The following is a 25,561-nucleotide window of genomic DNA, read 5'->3' on the forward strand; positions in this document are numbered from 1 at the left end:
TGGTCTAAAGTAGTGCACTATATTGGGAATAGGGTCCCATAGGGCTTTGGTTAAAAGTAGTGCGCTATATAGGGAATAGGGTGCCATTTGGGACGTAGTCACAGTCCCTCCTCCCGCCATCACAAGCCCCTCCTACACCCAGTCATAGCCCCAATCCCCTGTCATCCTATAGGAACTCCTTAAGCCGTCCGCATGCTTCCCAGACAAAACACCTCGGGAAGACTTTGTGCATATATTATGACAAAACATTTTTGGTTCGTTTTGGACATCAATAAGGTTATAAAAAAAATCTGGAGGCAAGCCGAAGTCGGTAGCCCGAAGTCTACGGCCCATCGTCAGTGATTGGTCAACAGTAGAGATTCTACAATAAAGTCTTTGTTGTCATTCAACGAGAAACAACTCGTTTTCATGCACATTTTTTCACTTGAGAAATACTGCAACAAACATCTTAGTTAGATGTAAAATTGCACGACTAAAATCTCCTCTGCAAAAACGTCAAAATTAATGACAGATTTCTTGAGTTGTCTTAGATTAATTAAGACTATTTTGAAGAAGTGTATACTGGCTACGGCATCTCAAAATGGACAAACAGTACTATTGCCATTTTTTTTCTTGTTTTTCAAGTGAAGGTCTTTCAAGGGAGTATGCGAGCACACTGGACTTCGGCTAGCCGCCAACCTAACTGAAGCATGCTGACGCCTTTAGTTCACTAATATGTACAGAACTTTAAGCATTGACAACTGTGAACTTTGCCTGAAGTGTTACCATGATACCCAACAACAGTAGCTATGGTAACACTAGGTGTCATAGACAGAGCGTGGGATGAGGGGGTAGATCATAGAATTACAATGAGTTGGATGGGTATCCCTATTCAGGTCGATGATGCCATAATGGGTGGACTCTCTGGCGGCCATTTTGAGTGTCTCATTTTGGAGCAAAGCATTCTATTTCTCTGGATTAGATCAGATGTCCAAGCTGATTCCTCTTCTTGTCACACAGCCCGCTGATGGTCCAGGGAGACCCTTACTAGTGACATCAGGGTGGGGAACACTGAAGGTGAGAAGTGGAGGAGAAGGAGGAGGAGAAGGAGGAGGAGAGGAGAGGAGGAGTGAAATGGAGGGGTAGAGTTGGGTTGGGATACAGGAGAACTCCAACAATACCTGGTGATGCAACCTTACCTGAGAAGTAGATATCAATGGAATCTCCAATCTTCTTTCACTACACTAGTTTCTTCAGTCTGTTCACCACAATGAACTTGTTTCAAACTACAAATAGTCTTCAGATAGTAAAATATAAATAACTAAAAAGACTTTAGCTAGTCTAGTCTGCCCATGACAGTTCCTTTCCCAGTAGTCTGCCATCTTGTCCCCGACAGGCAGCACCTGGTCTGCTTTATTTTAGGGTTACATGTGTTTCAATGATCTGGGGCTGTACGAATTAAGCATCTCAGATTAAGAGTGCTGATCTAGGATCTGTCCATATACCCTCATTCAATCTGATCTAGAATCTGTCCATATACCCTCATTCATTATGCTCTAGGATCTGTCCATACACCCTCATTCATTCTGATCTAGAATCTGCCCATATACCCTCATTCATTCATTCTGATCTAGAATCTGTCCATACACCCTCATTCATTATGATCTAGAATCTGTCCATACACCCTCATTCATTATGATCTAGGATCTGCCCATACACCCTCATTCATTCTGATCTAGGATCTGTCCATATACCCTCATTCATTCTGATCTAGGATCTGTCCATATACCCTCATTCATTATGATCTAGGATCTGCCCATATTGCCTGATTCATTATGATCTAGGATCTATCCATTTAGTCTGATTCATTATGATCTAGGATCTGCCCATATTGTCTGATTCATTATGATCTAGGATCTATCCATATAGTCTGATTCATTATGATTAGGGGCGGCAGGTAGCCTAGTGGCTAGCGCGTTGGACTAGTAATTGAAAGCTTGCTAGATCAAATCCCTGAGCTGACTAGGTAAAAATCTGTCGTTCTGCCCCTGAACAAGGCAGTTAACCCACTGTTCCCTGGTAGGCTGTCATTGAAAGTAAGAATTTGTTCTTAACTGACTTGCCTAGTTAAATAAAGGTAAATAAATATACACTCATTCATTCTGATCTAAATGGCAAAACTGATCCTAGATCAGCTCTCCTACTCTGAGACGCTTGATAAATACGGCCTCACATTGTGTATGTGTCTGTCAGTTTGCCTGTTTTTTTTTAACCGTAGGACTGATACATACTACCTTCCTGTCTGTCATTCCTGTCTTTATGTGTTCTTCAAAGTCTATCCACACAGCCTTGTGTCCCAGCTGTCTGTCTGTCTGTGTTTCTGACTGTCTGTCTTTCCTGCAGGAGAACGGTGTGGAGTTCGAAGCCTGTCTGGTGGCGCAGTGTGACGCCCTCATCGACGCCCTGAACCGACGCAAGGCCCAGCTGCTGACCCGCGTCAACAAGGAGCATGAGCACAAGCTGAAGGTGAGATGCCATTTTGGATCAAGCCCAGGGGACTTCCTGTCTGCGGGGTAACAATGATAAATGAATGAAGGAATAGTAAACAGGCAGAATTATGCATAAAATGAAGATTATGAATACAATTCACCACCCTTTTCCAGAAGTGTACACTCCCCGTTAGGGATTTAAAAGCATATGATTGATGTAAGCATTGACTGGAGTGAGTTTCCACCCTTATTAAATCCATGCAAGAAAGTGTGCGAGTGTACACTTTGCGAGAAGGGTGTAGAATCAGGACACAGCCCTGAGCTGCTATGCAGGACCATTTTGACTCACTTGACGTTATCACTTCTGCTCGTCGGGTCATCTAGAAACTTCCACCAGCGGTTTTGTGTGGAGACCCAGGTTTTCTTTGCTTCTTTAGGGACCAAAACCATCAGCCTTCCTGCCTTCCTGCCTAGAGTAATGATTAAAACATTGATGAATGAATATGAAACAGACAGAATTAAATATTCAGGTATTTATTTATTTTTAATTTTTCTGTATTGTTTGCATATACATTCGTAAATGAATCACCCTCGGGTTTCAAATGTCAAACGTTAAAGCACTGCTGTGTTTATCTCGGATCGGCGATGTCATGTTTGGGGTTATTAATTAACTTGCTTCACTTTCAGAGACATACCTTGGAATGTTAACAGCAGGAGCCTTGTCCCTGCTCTACTAGAGAGCTATTCAAACCCATTCTTATTCCACACACACCACACACACACACCACACACACACAGTGTTTTCCTCTCCTCTGGTCCCTGAGAAAGTATCGCTCGATGTCGTCAGAGGCAACCATCTCCATGATGACCAGGATATAGCGACGTGCAGAGCTTGTTATCGAAGCGTGTGTGTGTGTGTGTGTGTGTGTGTGTGTGTGTGTGTGTGTGTGTGTGTGTGTGTGTGTGTGTGTGTGTGTGTGTGTGTGTGTGTGTGTGTGTGTGTGTGTGTGTGTGTGTGTGTGTGTGTGTGTGTGTGTGTGTGTACATAATGGCTGCTTCTAATGGCATCCTCAGATGGGGCTATGTTTGAGCTCTCTCTCTTTCTATCTCTTCATTCTCTCTCTCTCTCTCTCTCTCTCTCTTCATTCTCTCTCTCTCTCTCTCTCTCTCTCTCTCTCTCACTCTCTCTCTCTCTTTCTTTCTCTGTATCTCTCTCTCGTTCTGTCTCTTTCTCTCTCTGTCATTCTCTCTCTCTCTGTATCTCTCTCGTTCTCTCTTTCTCTCTCTGTATCTCTCTCTGTATCTCGCTCTCTCTGTATTTCTCTCGCTCTGTAGCTCTCTCTCATTCTGTCTCTCTCTCTGTATCTCTCTCTGTATCTCTCTCTGTATCTCTCTCTCATTCTGTCTCTCTCTCTCTCTCATTCTCTCTCTCTCTCTTGTTCTGTCTCTCTCTCTCATTCTCTCTGTCTCATTCTCTGTCTCATTCTCTCTCTCTGTAATCTCTCTCTCTCGATCTGTCTCTTTCTCTCTCATTCTCTCTCTCTCTCTCTCTCTCTCTCAGGATAGATGGGGATCTGTGAAAGACAGTCATTAAAGATGGACACAGAGAGAGGAGGCAGTTAATTTGTCATGCTGAGGAATTCAATATATTACATAATTGTATTTCCTTTCATTTGATCTCACACACAGACACACACACACACACACACACACACACACACACACACACACACACACACACACACACACACACACACACACACACACACACACACACACACCACACACACACACATCTATCTATCTCATAACTCATCCGTATCTCTCTGTTGTAATTGCTATGTCACTGCTGCAGCAGTCTCTGGCCAGTGCAGTGCAGTCTGTTTACCAAGGAAGATAGTCTACTCATCATGATGTTGCATTTCCCTTCAACGTAATGGTATTGACAAACACTCAGAACTAGGGCTGTGGCGGTGATTTTCAAGCAAATAACTGCCGGTCTCACGGTAATTGACCGTTAATTAACATTTAGCATCTCCTGGCTTCCACACAGCCTACAAGCCACTGATGCAGACCTTTGGAACATCTACATTTTAATAGTAATATAGCCTAAACCATCACAATAAATCCATTATTTATTTTAAACAGGTCTGAAGAAACATGATATGAAGAAAATGTAGTCTAGTTCAGAAGAACAGAATAGCATACTCTGAGTTGTCCTTATGTTAGGTACTGATCTGGCTATGCCATATGGCTGTGGGCTACACTTGTCACGACAGTGACGGATGGTGGCGCCCCTCCTCGGCCGGGCGGAGCTCGGCGGTCGTCGTCGCCGGCCTACTAGCTGCCATCGATCCCTTTTTGTTTCACTTTCGTTTGGTTAGGTCTAGGTAGGCACGCACCTGTTTTGGGTTAGTAATTAGTAAGGGGGGGTTATTTAGGTTAGCGTAGGATGTATGTGGTTGTACGTGATTGTGTTGCTTGTCCGGGTTTTGTGTGTTCGTCAGAACGTATATTGAGTTTTCCCTTCTGCCAGTGGTTTCTTTATTTTGTGTACACCACCGCAGAATCTTTCAGGGCTGCGCCCCTATACCGTATCGACCACGTACAGTACTTCAAATAAAGAAGTGTGGTCACGAACTCTCTCTGTCTCCTGCGCCTGACTCTACCTCTCCTGTTGTTCCTCGAGCCAGCCCGTGACAGAAATCAAGTACCCAACCTAAATGGAGTCAGCAGGAGCTTCAGCGCCAGCCATGTCCATGGAGGAAACCGTCGACCAACACTCCACCCTGCTCCACCGGCTGGGGAACGCCATGGATCAGGTGTTGGCGCGCCTGGAGAGCTGGGACCGACGCGCTCTCGGCCCCCTGAACGCGGCAGGCCAACAGCCTGCGCCCCCACCAGCACCCACAGCACCCAGTACCAGTGGGGTGAAACTCGCTCCCCCCAGGGAGTACGATGGAACGGCCGCTGGGTGTAAGGGCTTCTTGCTCCAGTTGGAGTTATACCTGGCGACCGTTCGTCCCTCTCCCTCGGGGGAGGAGAGCGTCAGCGTCCTCGTCTCCTGCCTCACGGGTAAGGCCCTGGAATGGGCAAACGCCGTGTGGGACAGTCCGGACTCAGCCAGGGACAACTACCCAGAGTTCACCCGCCGCTTTCGGGCAGTATTCGATCATCCCCCGGAGGGGAGAGCGGCGGGTGAGCGGCTGTTTCACCTGAGGCAGGAGACGAGGAGCGCGCAGGACTTCGCGCTCGAGTTCTGGACCCTGGCCGCGGGAGCAGGGTGGAATGAGAGGGCCCTTATAGATCACTACCGTTGTAGTTTGAGGGAGGACGTCCGCCGGGAATTAGCCTGTCGGGACACGACCCACACACTGGACCAACTGGTGGATCTGTCCATCCGACTGGACAATCTGCTGGCCGCCCGCGGACGTCCGACCCGGGCCCTGCTCATTCCACCCTCCAGCCCTCCTGCTCCCACGCCTATGGAGATAGGGGGGGCAGCAGCCAGGAAGACTGGAGGGGGAGGTCGCTCCTGCACCTCATGTGGTCGCAGAGGGCACACTGTGGACCGGTGCTGGGGAGACTCCCCTAGGAGTCCAGAAGGCAGGCAGAGCGCTCCTTTGACACCTCAGGTGAGTCAGCACCAGCCTCACCCAGACCCCCTGTCCGTCACATGTATGTGTCAGTGTCCTTTCCTTGTTTCTCCCCTCACTCCCGGTTTAAGGCGCTAGTCGATTCAGGCGCAGCAGGGAGTTTTATGGACCGTGGGGTCGCGGCTAAGTTAGGGATTCCCCTGGTCCAGTTGGACCAACCCTTCCCCGTGCACGCCCTAGACAGTCGACCACTAGGGTCAGGGCTGGTCAGGGAGGTCACTGTGCCTCTGGTCATGGTAATGCGGGGGGGTCATGAGGAGCGGATTAGTCTTTTCCTCATCGATTCCCCAGCATTTCCAGTGGTTCTAGGGATTCCCTGGCTAGCCACTCACAACCCTAAGATTTCGTGGGGACAGAGGGCTCTTAAGGGGTGGTCAAATGAGTGCTCGGGCAGGTGCATAGGAGTTTCCATCGGTGCGACTACGGTGGAGAGTCCAGACCAAGTATCCACCGTGCACATTCCCTCAGAGTATGCCGATTTGGCTATCGCCTTCAGTAAAACGAAGGCGACCCAATTACCACCTCATCGACGAGGAGACTGTGCGATAAACCTCCAGGTGGGCGCTGCCCTTCCTCGTAGTCACGTTCATCCCCTGTCTCAGGAGGAAACAGCGGCTATGGAGACATACGTCACTGAGTCCTTGAGGCAGGGATACATTCGGCCATCTCACTCACCCGTCAACTCGAGCTTCTTTTTCGTGAAGAAGAAGGAGGGAGGTCTGCGCCCGTGCATTGACTATAGAGGTCTAAATGCCATCACAGTGGGTTTCAGTTACCCACTACCTCTCATCGCCTCGGCGATGGAGTCATTTCACGGGGCGCGCTTCTTCACGAAATTGGATCTCAGGAGCGCATATAATCTGGTGCGTATCCGAGGAGGGGACGAGTGGAAAACGGCATTTAGTACCACATCTGGCCATTATGAGTACCTCGTCATGCCGTATGGGTTAAAGAATGCTCCCGCAGTCTTTCAATCCTTTGTGGACGAGATTCTCCGGGACCTGCTCGGTCAGGGTGTAGTGGTGTACATCGATGACATTCTGGTCTACTCCACTACACGCGCCGAGCATGTGTCTCTGGTGCGTAAAGTGCTTGGGCGACTGGTGGAGCATGACCTATACGTCAAGGCTGAGAAATGTGAGTTTTCCAAACCAGCCGTCTCTTTCTTGGGGTATCGCATTTCCTCATCAGGGGTAGTGATGGAATGTGACCGCGTTTCAGCCGTGCGTAATTGGCCGACTCCCACCACGGTGAAGGAGGTGCAGTAGTTTTTGGGATTTGCCAATTACTACCGGAGGTTTATCCGGGGCTTTGGGCAGGTGGCGGCTCCCATTACCTCACTGTTGAAGGGGGGCCGGTGCGGTTGCAGTGGTCCGCGGAGGCGGACAGGGCCTTTAGTCGTCTGAAGGTTTTGTTCACCGACGCTCCGGTGCTGGCGCACCCGGACCCCTCTTTGCCCTTCATAGTGGAGGTGGACGCGTCCGAGGCTGGGGTAGGAGCCGTGCTGTCCCAGCGCTCGGGCGCCCCCCAAAACTCCGCCCCTGCGCCTTCTTCTCTAGGAAGTTGAGTCCGGCGGAGCGTAACTATGATGTAGGGGACAGGGAGCTGTTGGCTGTGGTCAGAGCCCTGAAGGTGTGGAGACATTGGCTTGAGGGGGCACGTCACCCTTTTCTCATCTGGACTGACCATCGCAATCTGGAGTACATCCGGGCGGCGAGGAGATTGAACCCGCGTCAAGCCAGGTGGGCGATGTTCTTTACGAGATTTCGGTTTAACATCTCGTATATCCCAGGTTCCCGGAACACTAAGGCCGACGCACTGTCTCGTCTCCATGACGCCGAGGAACGGTCCACCGATCCCACGCCCATACTTCCAGCCTCCTGCCTGGTGGCACCGGTGGTCTGGGAGGTGGACGCGGACATCGAGCGGGCGTTACGGACGGAGCCTACTCCTCCGCAGTGTCCAGTGGGTCGTAAGTACGTTCCGCTCGATGTTCGCGATCGGCTGATTCGGTGGGCTCACACGCTTCCCTCCTCGGGTCACCCAGGGGTTGAGCGGACGGTGCGTGGTCTTAGTGGGAGATACTGGTGGCCCACCTTGGTGAGGGACGTGAGGCACTATGTCTCCTCCTGTTCGGTGTGCGCTCAGAGTAAGGCTCCCAGACACCTGCCTAGAGGGAAATTACAACCCCTCCCGGTTCCACAACGACCATGGTCCCACCTGGCGGTGGATTTCTTGACCGATCTCTCGCCGTCTCAGGGCAACACTACGATCCTGGTCGTTGTGGACCGGTTTTCTAAGTCCTGCCGTCTGCTTCCGTTACCCGGTCTTCCTACGGCCCTACGGACCGCGGAAGCCTTATTCACCCACGTCTTCCGGCACTACGGGGTGCCCGAGGATATCGTCTCAGATCGAGGCCCCCAGTTCACGTCCCGAGTGTGGCGGGCGTTTATGGAGCGACTGGGGGTTTCGGTCAGTCTGACCTCGGGGTTTCACCCCGAAAGTAATGGGCAGGTGGAAAGGGTAAACCAGGAGGTGGGCAGGTTCCTGCGGTCCTACTGCCAGGACCGGCCAGGGGAGTGGGCAAGGTTCGTGCCATGGGCCGAAATGGCTCAGAACTCTTTGCGCCACTCCTCCACCAACATATCACCATTCCAATGTGTGTTGGGTTATCAGCCGGTCCTGGGGCCATGGCATCAGAGCCAGACGGAGGCCCCTGCGGTGGAGGAATGGGTTCAGCGCTCAAGGGAGACCTGGAACGCTGTGCAGGAATCCCTGGAACGAACCAGGGTACGACAAAAAGCGAGCGCTGACCGGCACCGCAGCGAGGCCCCCGTGTTCACCCCAGGGGAGAGAGTCTGGCTCTCGACCCGGGACCTGCCCCTCCGCCTGCCCTGCCGGAAGCTGGGTCCGCGGTTTGTGGGGCCATTTAAAGTCCTGAGGAGAATAAACGAGGTGTGTTACAGATTACAACTTCCTTCTTATTATCGCATTAACCCCTCGTTTCATGTGTCTCTCCTCAGGCCGGTGGTGCTGGTCCGCTGCAGGAAAATGAGGTACGGGAGGTCCCTCCACCCCCCCTGGACATCGGGGGGCCCCCGGCGTACACAGTCCGGTCCATCCTGGACTCCAGACGCCGGGCGAGGGGCCTGCAGTACCTCGTGGACTGGGAGGGGTACGGCCCGGAGGAGAGGTGCTGGGTACCGGTGGAGGACATACTGGACCCAGCGCTCATCCGGGAGTTCCACAGCCTCCATCCGGATCGCCCTGCGCCTCGCCCTCCGGGGCGTCCTCGAGGCCGGCGTCGGCGCGCTGCGGGAGCCGCGCGTCAGACGGGGAGTACTGTCACGACAGTGACGGATGGTGGCGCCCCTCCTCGGCCGGGCGGAGCTCGGCGGTCGTCGTCGCCGGCCTACTAGCTGCCATCGATCCCTTTTTGTTTCACTTTCGTTTGGTTAGGTCTAGGTAGGCACGCACCTGATTTGGGTTAGTAATTAGTAAGGGGGGGTTATTTAGGTTAGCGTAGGATGTATGTGGTTGTACGTGATTGTGTTGCTTGTCCGGGTTTTGTGTGTTCGTCAGAACGTGTATTGAGTTTTCCCTTCTGCCAGTGGTTTCTTTATTTTGTGTACACCACCGCAGAATCTTTCAGGGCTGCGCCCCTATAGCGTATCGACCGCGTACAGTACTTCAAATAAAGAAGTGTGGTCACGAACTCTCTCTGTCTCCTGCGCCTGACTCTACCTCTCCTGTTGTTCCTCGAGCCAGCCCGTGACAACACTAGTTCATTTAGCAGACAAGATTTGCTTAGAATTCCGTGTCATTTTATAGTATGAAGAAACACACCTGAACAAAGCTGAATAAAATAGTACGGATATTTTCTCAATGATTTGAGGGTTGTGCACACATGCGGCTATTCTGTGTTGAGCGGTTAACAAAGAAATAGGTATTCCTACGGTATATGTTTAATTTAGAGTTATTAATGTAGCTTTAGTTGTTCTACAAACGTTGGGCTATATGTTTTGATGTTTAATACATTGTAAAGCTGCATGATGAGACTCTAATGATGATTTGAAAAAAGTTGCATGAAAGGCATGAGCTCTGCTTTGTTTTTTTTGTGCAGACTGTACACACTTCATCAGTCTCTCATTCACAATTTGACAAGCACTTGATAAGGCCTCGAATTTCCCCTTTGTGCGGCCATAATCCCCCTAAAAACATTGGTGCCTTTTGTGGCAAGTGGCCGTTGTGCCCTTGGGCTGAATATAATAATTATAATTCCTTTCTCCCGCCTGCGTGTCAAACCACCTCTCACTCACATGGCTCTCAGTCATATGACCGGAACTTTCTCACAGGCTACAAGTGAAGACAGACACATCGGGTACGCAACTGCACGCATCCTTATCCAATTCCGAGGCGCATATTGAAGATATCGTCAACCAACAAGATGAGTAGGCCTAACAAACAGCAAAAGCACTAGCCTATGTCAATCTACTATCCCCCATAGTACAAAAGTAAGACCTATTCTGTGTGAGAAATAAATATTCCAAACATAGTCCGGGACAGTTGTGGGATGCGATAGATCCCATATTAAAAGCTGTTTTAACCAATGAGCCTGACATAACAGATAAAAACTTTTTGCTTAAAATGTTGATAAACTATTAGACTATTTCTTCACTTTATAAGCGTAGAAATGTGCACATGGCAGTAGGATATAAGAGTGAAGCAGGAAAACATCATTATCAAAAGTGACTACAAATGCGATTATGCATTTTTTTATGGTGAAAATGATCTTCCCCAAACGTGATACTCACGTGCTGCGTATGTGTATGCCAGTTAGGCTCTACACCTGTTGTAAAGCGGATCCGTGTGCTTTTAAGAAGTTATTTGGCCACTTTAGTTGTGATACAAACCTTATCAAAACATATAGGCCAGATGGCTATGCTACATGAGGTGTGCAACTATGATTAGTAAAAGCATACGCTGTTTGCCTTAACTTTTTAGGGTATAGGGGGCAGTATTTTCGATTTCGGATGAAAAGCGTGCCCAGAGTAAACTGCCTAATACTCGGGCCCAGAGTCAAATATTTGCTTTGTTTTGTGTTTCTGTCTGTGATCTAGTGTCCTTAGTCTGTGATCTAGTGTCCTTAGTCTGTGATCTAGTGTCCTTAGTCTGTGATCTAGGGTTAGTGTCCTTAGGCTATGATCTAGGGTTAAAGTCCTTAGTCTGTGATCTAGTGTCCTTAGTCTGTGATCTAGGGTTAGTGTCCTTAGGCTATGATCTAGGGTTAAAGTCCTTAGTCTGTGATCTAGTGTCCTTAGTCTGTGATCTAGGGTTAGTGTCCTTAGGCTATGATCTAGGGTTAAAGTCCTTAGTCTGTGATCTAGGGTTAGTGTCTTTAGTCTGTGATCTAGGGTTAGTGTTCTTAGGCTATGATCTAGGGTTAGTGTCCTTAGTCTGTGATCTAGTGTCCTTAGTCTGTGATCTAGTGTCCTTAGTCTGTGATCTAGGGTTAGTCTCCTTAGTTTGTGATCTAGAGTTAGTGTCCTTAGGCTATGATCTAGGGTTAGTGTCCTTAGTCTGTGATCTAGTGTCCTTAGTCTGTGATCTAGGGTTAGTGTCCTTTGTGATCTAGGGTTAGTGTCCTTAGTCTGTGATCTAGGGTTAGTGTCCTTAGTCTGTGATCTAGAGTTAGTGTCCTTAGTCTGTGATCTAGGGTTAGTGTCCTTAGTCTGTGATCTAGGGTTAGTGTCCTTAGTCTGATCTAAAACACGACAGTGAATATTTCAGTACACTACAGTCTGCAAAAACACTACAGTAAATACTATAGTAATCTTACCATAGTATACACTATAGTCTTCTTTCATGTGGGGTGTCCCTGTTTTTTCCAGGTCTCTGGGCCACTCTGACCCTGTATCTGTTTCAGACCGTTTTGGCTGTGCTGTTGAATAGGTACAACAGTGTTAACGACCCCGGCCACGAATGACTCAGAGAGGAATGGTTCCTGGCCCCACCAGCTCTGCAGAGAGAGAGAGAGAGAGAGAGACAGGCAGTGGCCCACTTAGACATACCTCTGTCCTCTACTTCTTTATTCTGCCCTCTTTTACTGCTCTCTTTCTCTCTCTCTCTCTCTCTCTCTCTCTCTCTCTCTCTCTCTCTCTCTCTCTCTCTCTCTCTCTCTGTCTCTCTGTCTCTCTCTTACCTTATTGTCTTCACCCAGTAATTTAAATGTAATTCCTCCAACCTAACAAAACACGGACAAATGGATCTGGACTCATCAGCTGAAGCAGTTGTATTGATATTTCCTGTAGCAGTTTTATATCTCTGAGTACATCCCAAATGGCACCCTATTCCCTATATAGTGCACTACTTTTAACAAGTCTTATGTGGCCCTGGTCAAGGGGGAGGAGTGGAGGGGAGAGAGAAGGGGTAAGGGGGAGGAGTAGGGGAGAGGTGAGAGGGGTGAGTAGGGGGTGATGGGGAAGAGAGGAGGAGGGTGGTTAAACTTATTCTGTTCAACAGGAAGCCGGTTGTCTGCAGTGAGAAGAGAAGCACCTCTTGGAGCAGTGCCAGGCCACTGCAGGGGTGTGGACAACCTGACACCGCAGTTTGGGCCCAGGGCCACACAGGAGCACACATACACATACAGCTCTGGTCTAAAGTAGTGCACTATAAATTAACCCTATTCCCTATATAGAGCTCTGGTCTAAAGTAGTGCATTATAAATTGAACCCTATTCTCTATATAGAGCTCTGGTCAAAAGTAGTGCACTATAAATTAACCCTATTCCCTATATAGAGCTCTGGTCTAAAGTAGTACATTATAAATTGAACCCTATTCTCTATATAGAGCTCTGGTCAAAAGTAGTGCACTATAAATTGAACCCTATTCCCTATATAGAGCTCTGGTCAAAAGTAGTGCACTATAAATGGAACCCTATTCCCCATATACAGCTCTGGTCTAAAGTAGTGCACTATAAATGGAACCCTATTCTCTATAGAGCTCTGGCCAAAAGTAGTGCACTATAAATGGAACCCTATTCCCTATATAGAGCACTGGTCAAAAGTAGTGCTCTATAAATGGAACCCTATTCCCTATATACAGCTCTGGTCTAAAGTAGTGCACTATAAATGGAACCCTATTCCCTATATAGAGCTCTGGTCTAAAGTAGTGCACTACAGGGAACAGGCAGCCAGAGCCTATATTATCACAGTCTACTGGACCAGGGGTGAGGTCAGTTCACATTCCACCAGCTAGTCCACAGGCCTGCCTGGCAGGAAAAGAGCTCAAACATTGTTGTGGTTCTTAGGTCTTGGTTCCAATCCGTCTCTGTGTACCATATAAAATGCACCGTGGTCGAAAGGATAGACCAAATAATCACAGACCAGGGAGATGGAGAGAGACCAGGGAGATGGAGAGAGACCAGGGAGATAGAGAAAGACCAGGGATATGGAGAGAGAGACCAGGGATATGGAGAGAGAGACCAGGGTTATGGAGAGAGAGACCAGGGATATGGAGAGAGAGACCAGGGAGATGGAGAGAGACCGGGGAGATAAAGAGACGAGGGGGATAGTGAGAGAGACCAGAGGGATAGAGAGAGAGACCAGAGGGATAGAGAGACAGACCAGGGGGATAGAGAGAGACCAGGGAGATAGAGAGAGTCCAGGGAGATAGAGAGAGACCAGAGGGATAGAGAGAGAGACCAGAGGGATAGAGAGAGAGACCAGAGGGATAGAGAGAGAGACCAGAGGCATAGTGAGAGAGACCAGAGGGATAGAGAGAGAGACCAGGGATATAGAGAGAGAGACCAGGGATATGGAGAGAGAGAGACCAGGGATATGGAGAGAGAGACCAGGGATATGGAGAGAGAGACCAGAGGGATAGAGAGAGAGACCAGAGGGATAGAGAGAGAGACCAGAGGGATAGAGAGACAGACCAGAGGCATAGAGAGACAGACCAGAGGGATAGAGAGAGAGACCAGAGGCATAGAGAGACAGACCAGAGGGATAGAGAGAGAGACCAGAGGCATAGAGAGACAGACCAGAGGCATAGAGAGAGAGACCAGAGGCATAGAGAGACAGACCAGAGGGATAGAGAGAGAGACCAGAGGCATAGAGAGAGAGACCAGAGGGATGGAGAGAGAGACCAGAGGGATAGAGAGAGACCAGGGAGATGGAGAGAGACCAGGGAGATAGAGAGAGTCCAGGGAGATGGAGAGAGACCAGGGAGATAGAGAGAGAGAGACCAGGGAGATGGAGAGAGAGACCAGGGATATGGAGAGAGAGAGACCAGGGAGATGGAGAGAGACCAGGGAGATAGAGAGAGACCAGGGATATGGAGAGAGAGACCAGGGAGATGGAGAGAGACCAGTGAGATGGAAAGAGACCAGGGAGATAGAGAAAGACCAGGGATATGGAGAGAGACCAGGGATATGGAGAGAGAGACCAGGGATATGGAGAGAGAGACCAGGGATATGGAGAGAGAGACCAGGGAGATGGAGAGAGAGACAAGGGAGATGGAGAGAGATGAGGGAGATGGAGAGAGAGACAAGGGATATGGAGAGAGACCAGGGAGATGGAGAGAGAGACCAGAGGCATAGAGAGAGAGACCAGAGGGATAGAGAGAGAGACCAGAGGCATAGAGAGAGAGACCAGAGGGATAGAGAGAGAGACCAGAGGCATAGAGAGAGAGACCAGAGGCATAGAGAGACAGACCAGAGGCATAGAGAGAGAGACCAGAGGCATAGAGAGACAGACCAGAGGGATAGAGAGAGAGACCAGAGGCATAGAGGGAGAGACCAGAGGGATGGAGAGAGAGACCAGAGGGATAGAGAGAGACCAGGGAGATGGAGAGAGACCAGGGAGATAGAGAGAGTCCAGGGAGATGGAGAGAGACCAGGGAGATGGAGAGAGTCCAGGGAGATAGAGAGAGACCAGGGATATGGAGAGAGAGACCAGGGATATGGAGAGAGACCAGGGATATGGAGAGAGAGACCAGGGATATGGAGAGAGAGACCAGGGATATGGAGAGAGAGAGACCAGGGAGATGGAGAGAGACCAGAGGGAGATAGAGAGAGACCAGGGATATGGAGAGAGAGACCAGGGAGATGGAGAGAGACCAGGGAGATAGAGAAAGACCAGGGATATGGAGAGAGAGACCAGGGAGATGGAGAGAGACCAGGGAGATGGAGAGAGACCAGGGAGATGGAGAGAGACCAGGGAGATAGAGAAAGACCAGGGATATGGAGAGAGAGACCAGGGATATGGAGAGAGAGACCAGGGAGATGGAGAGAGACCAGGGAGATGGAGAGAGACCAGGGAGATAGAGAGAGAGACAAGGGATATGGAGAGAGAGACCAGGGAGATGTAGAGAGAGATCAGAGGCATAGAGAGAGACCAGGGGATATGGAGAGAGACCAGGGGATATGGAGAGAGACCAGAGGGGTAGAGAGAGAGACCAGAGGGATAGAGAGAAAGACCAGAGGGATAGAGAGACAGACCAGAGGGATAGAGAGAGAGACCAGGGTTAAGGGCAGACCACACAGATCCTTAGGACATTAGTTTGTTGGTTCTAATCCAGCTGGAAGGACCATATAAAATGCACCGTGGTCGCAGGACATTGGTTTGTTGGTTCTAATCCAGCTGGAAGGACCATATAAAATGCACCGTGGTCGCAGGACATTGGTTTGTTGGTTCTAATCCAGCTGGAAGGACCATATAAAATGCACCGTGGTCGCAGGACATTGGTTTGTTGGTTCTAATCCAGCTGGAAGGACCATATAAAATGTACCGTGGTCGCAGGACATTGCATGACAACACACATTATGAGTTACTGTCAGTCAGTGTGAGAACTGTACTGCTAATATCCAAACCAACACATCGATACACACACACACAGTGACACACACACACACACACACACACACACACAGTGACACACACACACAGTGACACACACACACACACACACACACACACACACACACACACACACACACACACAGTGACACACACACAAATAGTGACACACACACACACACACAGTGACACACACGCAGTGACACACACACACACACACACAGTGACACACACACAGTGACACACACACACACACACAGTGACACACACACAGTGACATAGTGACACACACACAGTGACACACACACAGTGACACACACACACAAACACAAACAACACATTTAAAAATCAGCAGACTAGCAGTTGCTGGACTAGTGTTGCTAGCTAACATCTATCTAAACAGCGCCAAGGCGAGGCTGGGGATGAGACTCAAGTGGCACCCTATTCCCTATGTAGTGCACTACTTTAAACCAGGACCCATAGTGCATCCTATTCCCTATGTAGTGCACTACTTTAAACCAGAACCCATAGTGCATCCTATTCCCTATGTAGTGCACTACTTTAAACCAGGACCCATAGTGCATCCTATTCCCTATGTAGTGCACTACTTTAAACCAGGACCCATAGTGCATCCTATTCCCTATGTAGTGCACTACTCTAAACCAGGACCCATAGTGCATCCTATTCCCTATGTAGTGCACTACTTTAGACCAGGACCCATAGTGCATCCTATTCCCTATGTAGTGAACTACTTTAGGTCAGGGCCCATAATGCACTATATATGAAATAGGGTGCCATTTTGGACATACCCAGTGTGTTGTGGCCTGGGAGTAGGGTCCTCAAGGTGAATACATACCAGTATACCAGTGTACCAGTGTACCAGTATACCAGTATACCAGTGTACCAGTATACCAGTATACCAGTGTACCAGTGTACCATAAACAGTGTTTTTTTACAGGTGTTTTATACAACAGTCTTCTGTGTGTGTTCTCTTTTCGACTCCCTCTGCATATTTGCAAACAAACAACCTACATTTTCTCCATCTCCTTAGCTATCATATTCTGCTTCCACCGGGAATTCCACTGATTTCAGAACCTGGTCCTCTAGAAAGTGGAGAGCATTAACAACACTTTGGAAGTTATTTGTGATATCGTTCAAAAAATCTGTGTTAGAAAGGAGCAGCTCATGTTAGAGACAGAAGCATGCTACATGGCAGACCAATCACTATCATCTCTCGGCATGTCCAGCCCAGCCATTATCTCAGCCAATCATGGTCTTTTTCCATGGCTAAACCAACTAGGTTTGTAATTTATTAAGGCACATGAAAGTTCACATGTTCTAGAAGGCATTTCTGCCTTTAAAAAAATTAAAAGTTAAATTAAAAGTAAAAGTGCCTCCTTTTTAAACAGGTTGCAGGATTAAAAGGCCGCTGTTGCTTTTGTGTGACGAGCGACATATGCTTAGTTTCCTGAAATTAGTCACATATTGTCAATGATGCCACTTTTTCCTCCAATCCTCTTCTCTCATTCCTCCTCTTCTCTCCCTCTTCTTCTCTCCTTCCTCTCATCCTCTTCTCTCCTTCCTCTCATCCTCTTCTCTCCTTCCTCCCCTCCTCTTCTCTCCTTCCTCCTCTCCTCTTCTCCTTTTCCTTCTTCTCTCCTTCCTCTCCTCTTCTCTCCTTCTTCCCCTCTTCTCTCCTTCCTCCTCTCCTCTTCTCCTTTTACTCTCCTCTTCTCTCCTTCCTCTCCTCTTCTCTCCTTCCTCTCCTCTTCTCTCCTTCTTCCCCTCCTCTTCTCTCCTTCCTCTCCTCGTCTTCTCTCCTTCCTCTCCTCTTATCTCCTTCCTCTCCTCATCTTCTCTCCTTCCTCCCATCCTCTTCTCTTTTTCCTCCCACCCTCTTCTCTTTTCCTCTCCTCTCTTCCTTCTCCTTCCCTTCTCTACTTCCTGCTCTGATGTCTTAAGCGCCACTATTATTATTATTATAACTCTTATTATTATTATTGTTATTATAATTCAACCACTGAAACCTCTGCTGTTTAATACAGTACGTGTCCCTCCGTAAGACCTATCTATTCGCTCTTATAATTTGAATTAACATCTCGTTCTCTCTCTCTCTCTCTCTCTCTCTCTCTCTCTCTCTCTCTCCCCTCCCTCCGTCCCTTCCAGGTGGTGAGGGATCAGATATCTCATTGTACAGTGAAGCTGCGTCAGACAACAGGCCTGATGGAATACTGTGTGGAGGTCATCAAGGAGAACGACCCCAGCGGATTCCTACAGGTAAGGGGGGGGGTGTGTGTGTGTGTGTGTGTGTGTGTGTGTGTGTGTGTGTGTGTGTGTGTGTGTGTGTGTGTGTGTGTGTGTGTGTGTGTAGATCGACCCTAGCGGGATCCTCCAGGTCAGTAAAGAACACCAGCTAGTTGAGCTGTCGTCATTACAACCACATCACAGGTCTCCCTTGTAAAATAAGTATTCTGACCTCAATGGAAGATTTTCTGGGTGTATATAGAGGTTCAACGGATAGTGCATGTCTCTGTGTGCAGTTTGAAGGAAGTTTGAAGGTAGTTTTGTGAGCTATTGATAGTAGCGTTAGCGTAATGTCTAGAAGTCTACAGGAACAGCTAGCATGCTGTGTTTGTATAACTTCTCATCACATACAGCAGCTATCAGATGAATATCTGGTCAAAAGCATTGCACTATATAGGGAATAGGGTAGTGCACTATATTGTTAGCAGTGTGTATTGGAGGCGAAGTCAGGTGCAGGAGAGCAGAGTGTAGTGAATAGGCGCACTTGTATTCCGGTCAAAATGACAGCACAAAATAGCATAAAATGTGCCCAAAACACGGAACATAGACAAAAAGTAATGTGCGTAACAATATCCACAATATCAAAATACACGTAACACAAACAATCCTACACAAAGACATGATGGGAACAGAGAAATAAATACATATGAATTGATTGGGGAATGAAAACCAGGTGTGCAGGGAAGAAGACAAAACAAATACATGAAAAATGGAGCGGCGATGGCTAGAAAGCCGGTGACGTCGACCGCCGAACGCCGCCCGAACAAGGAGAGGAACCGACTTCGGTGGAAGTCGTGACATATATAGGGAATAGGGTGCCATTTGGGACATTGCCTTTGACCCTGTCTGACCCTGTTCCTGCCCCCAGATCTCAGACGCCCTGATCAGGAGGGTGCACATGACGGAGGACCAGTGGGGGAAGGGAACCCTGACCCCCAGGATGACCAGTGACTTTGACCTGACCCTGGACAGCGGACCCCTGTTACAGACCATCCACCAACTAGACTTCGTACAGATGAAAGGTAGAGGGGAGGATGAGGAGGAGAGTTTGGGTGTAGTGTGTGTGTGTGTGTGTGTGTGTGTGTGTGTGTGTGTGTGTGGTGTGTGTGTGTGTGTGTGTGTGTGTGTGTGTGTGTGTGTGTGTGTGTGTGTGTGTGTGTGTGTGTGTGTGTGTGGGTGTGTGTTGTACTCTAACGTGTGTGTGTGTGTCCCCCCTTCAGTCCCAGCAGCCCCCATGCTCCAGCTGGAGGAGTGCTGCACCATCAACAACAGCGCCACGTTGTCATGGAAACAGCCACCTCTCTCCACCATCGCCGTGGATGGATACATCCTGGAGCTGGACGACGGCAACGGGGGACAGTACAGGGTGGGTGATGTCATGGTAACAGGTGACAGTTCAGGGTGGTGTCTCCATGGTAATGGGGGACAGTACAGGGTGGGTGTTGTCATAGTAACAGGGCACAGTTCAGGGTGGGTGTCTCCATGGTAACAGGGGACAGTTCAGAGTAGGTGTCTCTATGGTAACGGGGGACAATTCAGGATAATTGTCTCCATGGTAACGGGGGACAGTTCAGGATGGGTTTTGTCATGGTAATAGGGGGAACGGTTCAGGATAGGTGTCGTCATAGTAACACAGGGACAGTTCAGGGTTGGTGTGTTGTCATAGTAATGAGGGACAATTCAGGATGGGTGTCTCCCTAGTAACAGGTGATCACAATACTGGTATTGTCCCCGGCCCTAACAGTAATGAGGGACAGTTCAGGATGGGTTTAGTCCCGGGCCCTAATAGTAATGGGGGACAGTTCAGGATGGGTTTAGTCCCCGGCCCTAATAGTAATGGGGGACAGTTCAGGATGGGTTTTGTCCCGGGCCCTAATAGTAATGGGGGACAGTTCAGGATGGGTTTAGTCCCGGGCCCTAATAGTAATGGGGGACAGTTCAGGATGGGTTTTGTCCCGGGCCCTAATAGTAATGGGGGACAGTTCAGGATGGGTTTTGTCCCGGGCCCTAATAGTAATGGGGGACAGTTCAGGATGGGTTTAGTCCCGGGCCCTAATAGTAATGGGGTATTGTTCAGGATGGGTTTTGTCCCGGGCCCTAATAGTAATGGGGGACAGTTCAGGATGGGTTTAGTCCCGGGCCCTAATAGTAATGGGGGAAAGTTCAGGATGGGTTTTTTCCCGGGCCCTAATAGTAATGGGGGTCAGTTCAGGATGGGTTTTGTCCTGAGCCCTAATAGTAATGGGGGACAGTTCAGGATGGGTTTTGTCCTGGGCCCTAATAGTAATGGGGGTCAGTTCAGGATGGGTTTTGTCCTGGGCCCTAATAGTAATGGGGGACAGTTCAGGATGGGTTTTGTCCTGGGCCCTAATAGTAATGGGGGTCAGTTCAGGATGGGTTTTGTCCTGGGCCCTAATAGTAATGGGGGACAGTTCAGGATGGGTTTTGTCCTGGGCCCTAATAGTAATGGGGGTCAGTTCAGGATGGGTTTTGTCCTGGGCCCTAATAGTAATGGGGGTCAGTTCAGGATGGGTTTTGTCCTGGGCCCTAATAGTAATGGGGGTCAGTTCAGGATGGGTTTTGTCCTGGGCCCTAATAGTAATGGGGGTCAGTTCAGGATGGGTTTTGTCCTGGGCCCTAATAGTAATGGGGGTCAGTTCAGGATGGGTTTTGTCCTGGGCCCTAATAGTAATGGGGGTCAGTTCAGGATGGGTTTTGTCCTGGGCCCTAATAGTAATGGGGGACAGTTCAGGATGGGTTTTGTCCTGGGCCCTAATAGTAATGGGGGTCAGTTCAGGATGGGTTTTGTCCTGGGCCCTAATAGTAATGGGGGTCAGTTCAGGATGGGTTTTGTCCTGGGCCCTAATAGTAATGGGGGTCAGTTCAGGATGGGTTTTGTCCTGGGCACTAATAGTAATGGGGGTCAGTTCAGGGTGGGTGTCTCCATCAAAGTATGGTAATCCATACACTGATGGAACCCTTTGATAGATTCGAGTCATGTGATCAAGAAGCACTGAATGACATCGTGCCAGGAGGAAGGGCCTGGTCAATAACACAACTGTCAGCTGGGAGGGTCTCAAACACACACAAACACAGGAAGTGTTGTTATGTCAATCAAAGGTATAGATGTACTCTACTACCACTACTACTACTACTATTACTACTACTACTAACACTACCACTATTTCTACTATTACTACCACTACAACTACTAACACTACTACTACTACCACTACTACTACTACAACTACCACTACAACTACCACCACTACTACTACTACTACTACTACTACTACTACTACTACTACTACCAATATTACTACTACTGCTACCACTACTACTACTACCACTACTAATACCACTATCACTACCACTACTAATACCACTATTACTACCACTACTACTACTACTACTACTTTTACTACTACTATTAGTACTACTACCACTATTACTACCACTATTACTACTACTACTACTACCACTACTACCACTATTACTACCACTACCACTACTACCACTATTACTACCACTACTACTACTATTAGTACTACTACTACTACCACTGCCACTATTACTACTACTACTACTACTACTACTACCACTATTACTACTACTACTACTATTACTACTACTACTACTACCACTACCACTACCACTACTACTACTACTACTACCACTACTACTACCACCACTACTACCACTATTACTACTACTATTAGTACTACTACCACTATTACTACCACTCTTACTACTACTACTACTACTACTATTACTACTACTACCACTATTACTACCACTACTACTACTATTAGTACTACTACCACTACTACTACCACTACTACTACCACTATTACTACCATTACTTCTACTATTACTACCAGTACTACTACTACTACTACTACTACTACTACTACTACTACTATTACTACTACTACTACCACTACTACTACTATTACTATTACTACTACTACCACTACTACTACTATTAGTACTACTACCACTACTACTACCACTATTACTACTACTACTACTACTACTACCACTACTACTACTACTACTACTACTACTACTACCACTATTACTACTACTGCTATTACTACTACTACTACTACCACTACCACTATTACTACTACTACTACTACTACTACCACTACTACTACCACTACTACTACCACCACTACTACCACTACTACTACTACCACTACTACTACTACTACTACTACCACTACCACTACCAATATTACTACTACTGCTACCACTACTACTACCACTATTACTACTACTACTACTACTACCAATACCACTATTACTACTACTACTACCACTATTACTACTGCTACCACTAGCCTTCCCTGTAGCTCAGTTGGTAGAGCATGGTGTTTGCAACGCATGGTGTTTGCAACGCCAGGGTTGTGGGTTCGATTCCCACGGGGGGCCAGCACAGAAAAAATGAAATGAAATGTATGCATTCACTACTGTAAGTCGCTCTGGATAAGAGCATCTGCTAAATGACTAAAAATGTAAAAATGTACCACTACTACTACTACTACCTCTACTACCACTATTACTACTACTACTACCACAATTACTACTACCACTACTACTACTACTACCACTACCAATATTACTACTACAGCTACCACTACTACTACCACTATTACTACTACTACTACTACTTTTACTACTACTATTAGTACTACTACCACTATTACTACCACTATTACTACTACTACCACTACTACCAATATTACTACCACTACTACTACTACTACTACTACCAGTACTACTACTACTATTACTACTGCTGCTATTACTACTACTACTACTATTACTACTACTACTACTACCACTACTACTACTATTACTATTACTACTACTACCACTACTACTACTATTAGTACTACTACCACTACTACTACCACTATTACTACTACTACTACCACTACCACTACTACTACTACTACTACTACCACTACTACTATTACTACTACTACCACTACTACTACTACTACTACTACCACTACCACTATTACTACTACTACTACTACTACTACTATTACGACTACCACTACTACCACTACCACTACCACTATTACTACTACTACCACTACCACTACCACTACTACTACTACTACTACTACTACTACCACTGTTACTACTACTACTACCACTACTACTACCCCTATTACCACTACTACTACTACTACTACTACCAATATTACTACCACTACTACTACTACTACTACTACTACTACTACTACTACTACCAGTACTACTACTACTACTACTACTACTATTACTACTACTACTACTATTACTACTACTACTACTATTACTATTACTACTACTACTACTACCACTACTACTACAATTAGTACTACTACCACTACTACTACCACTATTACTACTACTACCACTACCACTACCACTACTACTACTACTATTACTACTACTACCACTACTACTACTACTACTACTACCACTACCACTATTACTACTACTACTACCACTACTACTATTACTACTACTACCACTACTACTACTACTACTACTACCACTACCACTATTACTACTACTACTACTACTACTACTATTACTACTACCACTACTACCACTACCACTACCACTATTACTACTACTACCACTACCACTACCACTACTACTACTACTACTACTACTACTACTACCACTGTTACTACTACTACTACCACTACTACTACCCCTATTACCACTACTACTACTACTACTACCACTACTAATACCACTACCAGTATTACTACTACTACCACTACCACTATTACTACTACTACTACCACTATTACTACTGCTACCACTACCACTACTACCACTACTACTACTACCACCACTATTACTACTACTATTACTACCACTACTATCACTATTACTACCACTACTACCACTATTACTACTACTACTACCACTACTACTACTACTACTACCACTACTACTACCACAATTACCACTACTACTACCACAATTACTACTACTACTACTACTACTACTACCACTATTACTACTACTACTACTACTACCACTACTACTACCACTACCACTACTACTACCACTACCACTACTACTACTGTTACTACTACTACTACTACCACTACTACTACTACTACTACTATTACTACTACTGCTACTACCACTACCACTATTACTACTACTACTACTACTACTACCACTACTACTACCACTATTACTACTACTACTACCACTACCACTACCACTACTACTACTACTACTACCACTACTACTACCACCACTACTACCACTACTACTACTACTACTACTACCACTACTACTACTACTACTACTACTACTACTACTACTACCAGTACTACTACTACTACTACTACTACTATTACTACTACTACTACTATTACTACTACTACTACTATTACTATTACTACTACTACTACTACCACTACTACTACAATTAGTACTACTACCACTACTACTACCACTATACTACTACTACCACTACCACTACCACTACTACTACTACTATTACTACTACTACCACTACTACTACTACTACTACTACCACTACCACTATTACTACTACTACTACCACTACTACCACTACCACTACTACTACTTCTACTACCACTACTACTACTACTACTACTACTACCACTACTACTATTACTACTACTGCTACTACTACTACTACTACTACTACTACTACTACCACTGTTACTACTACTACTACCACTACTACTACCCCTATTACCACTACTACTACTACTACTACCACTACCACTACTAATACCACTACCACTATTACTACTACTACCACTACCACTATTACTACTACTACTACCACTATTACTACTGCTACCACTACCACTACTACCACTACTACTACTACCACTACTACCACTATTACTACTACTATTACTACCACTACTACCACTATTACTACCACTACTACCACTATTACTACTACTACTACCACTACTACTACTACCACTACTACTACCACAATTACCACTACTACTACCACAATTACTACTACTACTACCACAATTACTACTACTACTACTACTACTACTACTACCACTATTACTACTACTACTACTACTACCACTACTACTACCACTACCACTACTACTACCACTGTTACTACTACTACTACCACTACCACTATTACTACTACTGCTACCACTACTACTACCACTATTACTACTACTACTACCACTACTACTACCACTACTACTATTACCACTACTACTACTTTTACTACTACTACTAC

The 25,561-nt window shown here is 47.0% G+C and overlaps 1 protein-coding gene across 2 annotated transcripts in view; it reads left to right on the plus strand.

Moving 5' to 3' along the window:
• The window catches only part of LOC106611460 (E3 ubiquitin-protein ligase TRIM9), a 145,002-nt gene that overhangs the window by 110,649 nt on the left and 8,792 nt on the right, over positions 1-25,561 (plus strand). Inside the window, exons 3-7 of one of the 2 annotated variants that reach the window (XM_045723718.2) lie at positions 1,000-1,056; positions 2,383-2,505; positions 18,148-18,258; positions 19,154-19,307; positions 19,506-19,651. In XM_045723718.2, coding sequence (XP_045579674.1) covers positions 1,000-1,056; positions 2,383-2,505; positions 18,148-18,258; positions 19,154-19,307; positions 19,506-19,651 — 591 coding nt within the window. The remainder of the gene's footprint in view (positions 1-999; positions 1,057-2,382; positions 2,506-18,147; positions 18,259-19,153; positions 19,308-19,505; positions 19,652-25,561) is intronic. The other variant, XM_045723719.2, reaches the window with a different exon arrangement.

Source organism: Salmo salar, chromosome 09 (genome assembly GCF_965601325.2).
Source record: "Salmo salar chromosome 09, fSalSal1, whole genome shotgun sequence".
Lineage (NCBI taxonomy): Eukaryota > Metazoa > Chordata > Actinopteri > Salmoniformes > Salmonidae > Salmo > Salmo salar.